General features: G+C 50.6%; 1 protein-coding gene across 1 annotated transcript; it reads right to left on the reverse strand.

Moving 5' to 3' along the window:
* Positions 1–1717: 1717 nt before the first annotated feature.
* Positions 1718–5030, reverse strand: LOC149352944 (uncharacterized). The gene is made up of 2 exons (XM_089575738.1): positions 3176–5030; positions 1718–1730 (listed from the first exon to the last, which is right to left on the reverse strand). Exons 1-2 carry the CDS (start codon positions 4666–4668, stop codon positions 1718–1720), a joined length of 1506 nt encoding a protein of 501 aa, XP_089431864.1. The 5' UTR covers positions 4669–5030.
* Between the last annotated feature and the right edge of the window lie 1127 nt (positions 5031–6157).

Below are 6157 nucleotides of genomic sequence, written 5' to 3' on the forward strand. Positions count from 1 at the left end.
CCCGCAGGTACCGGCTCCGAATGACGATGTCGGACTGCGTTATCGAGGAAACTGTACAGAAGGGCTTATTCTACATATTTACAGATGAGAATCGAATGCACTGCTCCGATCACACAACATCCCGTTAAATACGGTTCGCGTTCCCCAAATCCCTGACTAGGGAACTTAGGTCGAATAACGCTGTCCAATCGGAAGGGCCATTGATGACGCTGGCGGTACCACCCCCGGCACGGGGCGGTGCTGAAGCTCTCTCGCTCTCTCACAGCTTGGGGGATGAGAAGGGGAAGACAGTCATCAAACACAGATGCGTCACCTTGACCACTGCCGCAAGTGTTCTGTGCGTTGCCTCCGTGGGAAAGCAGAATCCCGCAGTCTCCTCGCAGGTGGTTTAACCTTCTCGAACTCCCCCGCCGGATGGCCGAAGCACGAGACCCCTTCGACACAGCGTCTTTCAATTAGCAGCCTCGCTCAGCGTGACCTTGCGTAGCATCATCCCGTTCGGTGAGCCGAAGGCCGACTCGGCCAACGTATACCGCTGTCCGCCGTGCTTCATGTGCATCTCTGCTTCCAGCGTTGCTGCTGCTGTCCCAAGTTCTCGCCACATCGTTGCCTAACGACGACACTCGTTTGACAGTAATTTCTCCCAGGCCCGTGGGAGACAGCGTCCTTCGATCGGTTCGGAGGTTCGGTGATTTGGAGAGCAACAACCCCCGTCCGTCGTATGGCCAGCGTTCACGACCGCTGGGCAGGAAGAGATGAGGCCGGAGTCGGGTGGAAGGGCTGGTTTCCAGAAATGGCATCCAAGCACGAACATTCAACAAAGAATGGCATCAGTGGACTGTTCCACGAGACAGGGCACTGACCCACAAGCAAGCGCTCGGAATTTGCCAAAGACCCACCAGGCTTCCCACAATGACAATAAATGTTTACTAAAACATTACTGAATTTTGGCGTAATTTTGGTGCCAAGAAAGCGCAAAATATCCCCTTTGAAATCGCCCAAGACGGACCGCTGGGGCCAAGGTTAAAAAAAAAAGAAAAAAAAAACACACACACAGTAGGTTGTCCTAATTTCTCCCGCTTAAAATAGTCGGCTTAAACCATCAGCATTTCCGTGCAGTTTTCCCTTCTTGTAACGCACCGAGAAATTGTACTGTTGGAGAGCTAGACTCCATCTGAGCAAGCGACCATTTTTGGGAGACATTTGTCGCAGCCAGGTTAGAGGGCAATGATCAGTCTCAAAGATGAACTTTGCGCCGTACAGGTAACACGACAACTTCTGTGCCGCCCAAACTAAACACGCGCACTCTTTTTCTGAAGCGCTGTACGCTTCTTCTCTACAGGTCAGCTTGCGGCTGACGTACAGAATCGGGTGTTCTTCGTGGTCGTCGCCCACTTGGCTTAAAACAGCACCCAGTCCTCTATCACTGGCGTCACACTGGACTATAAACTCCCTACCATAGTCAGGGGTCCGAAGCAAAGGTCGGGACACGAGCGCTTCCTTCAGGCTCCGGAAGGAGTTTTCTTTTAGGTCATCCCAGTGTACGTCACTGGGTGCTCCCTTTCGTAAGGCGTCAGTTAAGGGACTTGCCCGCTGTGAGTAGCTCGGTATGTACCGCTGGTAGTATCCAACCAATCCCAAAAAGGAGCGAATGTCTGTCTTCGTCCGTGGCTGCGGAAATGCCGCTATCGGGGCAATTTTTAACTCGGATGGGCTCCTAGTTCCCTGGCCTACAACGTGGCCCAAGTAGGACACATGAGCGCAACCAAACCTACACTTCTCCCTTTTCAACGTCAGTCCGGCCTGTCGCAAACTAGAAAGCACGCTCGTTAGGTGCTCTAGATGCTCTTCCCAGGTGTCCGAAAAAATAGCGACATCGTCTAAATAAGGGAGCGCAAAGCCCTGCATATCCTTTAGTACGATGTCCATGAGTTTCGAGAAGCTGAAGGGGGCATTCTTCAACCCAAAACTAAGCATTAAGGGTCGAAAGGTGCCTGCTGGCGATATGAAAGCAGCATACCGGCTCGCGCTCTCCGAGAGGGGAACCTGCCAATATCCGCGCACGAGATCGAGGGTGGAAATGAATTTTGCGCCGCTCACCCTTTCTATCCTTTCCTCTATGTTGGGAATCGGGTAAAGCTGATCCTTGGTAATCGCATTCAGCTTTCTGTAATCCACGCATGGGCGAGGATCCTTGCCTGGGGTTTCAACCAGGATCAGCGGTGAGGTATAGTCACTTTCCGCGGGCTCTATAACCCCTAACATTAACATGCGCTGAATTTCAGCTTCCATTACCTCTTTTTGCCGTGGTGATACCCTGTAGGGCTTCGACCGAATCGGCTCATCAGACGTGAGCTCTATTTCATGTGTCAGGAGATGTGTCTTTCCTGGGCGGCTGCTAAATAGATCGGCGAATTTGCTCAACAACTGCTTTAGCGCGTCGATCTGGGCCGAGTTTAGAAATTCTTCACCTATGGAAAGAGCCAGGATGTTCTCCATGGGGCCACTAGCGTCAGCGCTTTCCTTCCAATCTGGACTCTCGCCGTCCGGCTCTTCCGGTTCATTTAGCGTCAGATTGACGATCCCGCTACGTTCCACGAACGGCTTCATCAGATTGCAGTGATAGATTTTCACCTGCTTTCCTCTGCCTGGAACCTTTAGCGCATAATTAGTGTCTGAAAGTTTCTGCAAAACTTCCACTGGACCATCCCAGTGAACTTCTAGCTTGTTCTTTCTCGATGGCCGGAGTATCATCACGCGATCGCCCACGGTGAAAGCTCGAAGGCGGGTGTTTTTGTCATAATAGACCTTGGCGGCCTCCTGAGCAGTTTTCATATTTTCGTTTACTAATTCCCTTGTATCGTTAAGGCGGTCCAGTAGCTGAAGCACGTACTCAACCACTGTCTGGTTCTCTCCTGTCCCTTCCCACATTTCTCTCAGCATTCGTAGGGGAGAGCGGAGGGTTCTTCCGTATACAAGTTCTGCTGGGGTGAACCCCGTGGCTTCGTGGGGCACTGTTCGTAAAGCGAACAGTGTGGCCGGCAGACAGTCCTCCCAGTCGGCTTTGTGCTCGTAACAAAGAGCACGTAACACCCGCTTCAGCACCGAATGCCACTTTTCTACACTGTTAGACTGCGGATGATACACCGAACTGTGTAGCATTTTTACTCCGCACCTTTCTAGGAACGTGGTCGTCAAGGCGCTTGTAAAGACTGTCGCTTGATCGGCCTGGATTTCGGCCGGAAATCCTATGCGCGCGAACACCGACAAAAGAGCGTCAACTATTTCTGCGGAGCTCAAATCCTTCAATGGAACTGCTTCGGGAAATTTTGTGGCGGGACAAAGCATAGTGAGCAGGTACTTATAGCCTGACTTTGTTTTAGGCAACGGGCCTACTGTGTCTATTACAAGCCGGCGGAAAGGTTCCGAGATCAATGGCACAATTTTTAGTGGAGCCTTCCATGTCTCTCCCGGCTTGCCCACGCGCTGGCAGGCATCGCACGATTTCACGTAGCGTTCTGCATCTTTGAAACATTCTGGCCAGTAATATTCCATTAACAGCCGCTCCTTTGTTTTATTGATTCCGAGATGTCCTGACCAGCCATTACCGTGGCAAAGACTCAGAATATCCGCTCGGTACCTTTCAGGCACGACCAACTGATCAAGTGTTTTGCCTTTTCTGTCCTGATAGTGTCGGTACAGTAAGCCTCCTTTCTCATGCATCGTTATGTTGCGTCTCGCGATTCCCTCTTCGGCTGTAAGGCGCAATCTTTCCAATGTAGGGTCCTGTTTTTGTTCTTTTATTAGGGACTCCCTGTTCACCTGCAGAAGGCGATCAAAGTTACGCGAAGCTGGAGATAAAACGGACCCTTCAGCCCTCTCTGCCTCATTTACCGACTCAGTGATCGAAGTGTCTGGTCGCTCATCTGCTCGGTCATCCGTCTGCCTTTTATGCCCTGGTGGCTCTTCAGCCTCCTGATTAGCTTCCAACGATAAGTTGGCTGGTGCATCTCTAGCTACCTGAAGTTCTGGAATCTGGCTCAATTGAGAAGCGAGCTGGAGAGTTTTAGACCTTGTCAAAGCTTGTATCACCCCACTTCCGAGTTTCTGGCCTCTCTCGCGTAGCAATTGGTCGGATCGATTCGAGAAAAGGTATGGGAATTGAAGTGGCACGGCCTTCGAAACTGCGGCCTCAGTTAACAGCTCTCCAAACGGCCCACAAATCCTCACTCTAGCCATCGGCAGGCATACACTGTGTTCTTCTACCGCCTGTTTTATCCACGACACTTCCCCCGTGAAATCGTCCGCTGTAACATAGGACGGATGGACAACGTCCATCGTCGCGGCGCTATCACGAAGCACTTTGCAAGGTTTCCCGTTAACCTGCATTTCGTGCAAGTACGGCCTAAGGAGCTCTAAATTCTCGTCGCTATCATCGATGCACGAGAACACAACACGCTGCTTTGGACATTTGGCTGCAAAGTGCCCGACACGATTGCAGTTGTAGCAACGCTGTGGCCTACTAGCCTCGAATTCTCTTTTCCCGGCTTTGTCTGCTCCCTCTCTCTTTGACTGTTCTTCTTGCTTTTCTGGCGCTTTCTTTGACGCCTCCGACTGTCCAGAACTTCTAGCAAGCTGCTTCTTTCGGCTAGGTCCTTGATCTCGCATTGTGTTTCGAGCGTGTGACGCACCCCCTTCAGTGCTCAACCTTCTGCGCGAAACGTACTCCTCTGCCAGCTCAGCGGCTCTTTCAACTGTGTCGACCTTTTCCCTGTCTTGAACCCACAGTTTCACTGCTTGTGGAATGCTTCGGTAAAATTGCTCAAGGCAAAAACACTCGATGATTTTGTCTCGGCTTTCGTAAACCTCAGCTCCTTTTAGCCATTCTAGCAGGTTAGTCTTAAGGCCATACGCGAAATCCGGATAGCCCTCGCTATCGTTTTTGATTGTGCTCCTGAAGCGCTGTCGGAAAGCTTCGGCTGAAAGCCGGTATCTTTTCAGCAGGCTGGCTTTTAGCTTGTCATAATCTGCTGCGTCTTTCGTGCTAAGTCTCGCTATGACTTCAGCTACTTCACATGGCAAGAGGGTCAGAAGCCGTTGTGGCCATGTACTGCGAGCAAAGTTCTCTCTTTCACAAGTTCTCTCAAAATTGCCCAGGTACAGTCCTATGTCCCGACCAATTTCATACGAATGCATGTACCTGTTCATTCGATACGATTCTGCATCGCTTGCTCTTTCAGGAGTTCCGGCTCTCGCACCAACGCCCTCTTTTTGTTTTTCGTTTTCAAGCTGTCTACGCTTTAGATCCCTTTCAGCGTTTTCAGCTTCCCATTTTTTTCTTTCTTTCTCTTTTTCCCACTCCCGATCAGCTTCCTCTTTACGCGCTTTTTCCTCTGTGCGCGCCTTTTCTTCCTGTTCGGCTTTTTCTTTACGGGCTTTTTCCTCCTGTTCGGCTTTTTATTTTTGTATCAGGTTCCATGTAACTTCTAGGTGATCGTTATCCTTGACGTGTTTAAGAATGATTTCGCCCAGTTCAATTTTGGTTACTTTGTTCTGAACTTCCACTGACAGTTCCTCGCATATCAACAGCAAGTCCGACTTCAACAATCTCATTAGGTCCATTGTGACGCTTTCTCCGCTTTGGCTCTGCTAACTCAAAAAAAATGCCTTGAGAATAACCCTTCTCAGATGACAAACCCTTGATTCCCAGTCAAGATTTTTCTCTGAATCTAAAGCCTGGCGAATCCCATAGCAAAAACCAAAACGCTCACCCGTGGAGAAAGCACGATGTCGCACGGTCCATCCCAGCTGCTGCCAACCAGTGTTGAGAACGGGCCCACAAGCCCTGGCTGGAACCAGTGTTAAAGATGGGGCTTCTATCCCACCTCTGGAACCAGAGTTGAAGACGGAGGGGTCCTGGAGATGACTAACTCGTTTAGCCCCGCAGGTACCGGCTCCGAATGACGATGTCGGACTGCGTTATCGAGGAAACTGTACAGAAGGGTTTATTCTACATATTTACAGATGAGAATCGAATGCACTGCTCCGATCACACAACATCCCGTTAAATACGGTTCGCGTTCCCCAAATCCCTGACTAGGGAACTTAGGTCGAATAACGCTGTCCAATCGGATGGGCCATTGATGACGCTGGCGGT

Source organism: Amblyomma mixtum, chromosome 3 (genome assembly GCF_055824585.1).
Source record: "Amblyomma mixtum isolate Tamu chromosome 3, ASM5582458v1, whole genome shotgun sequence".
NCBI lineage: Eukaryota > Metazoa > Arthropoda > Arachnida > Ixodida > Ixodidae > Amblyomma > Amblyomma mixtum.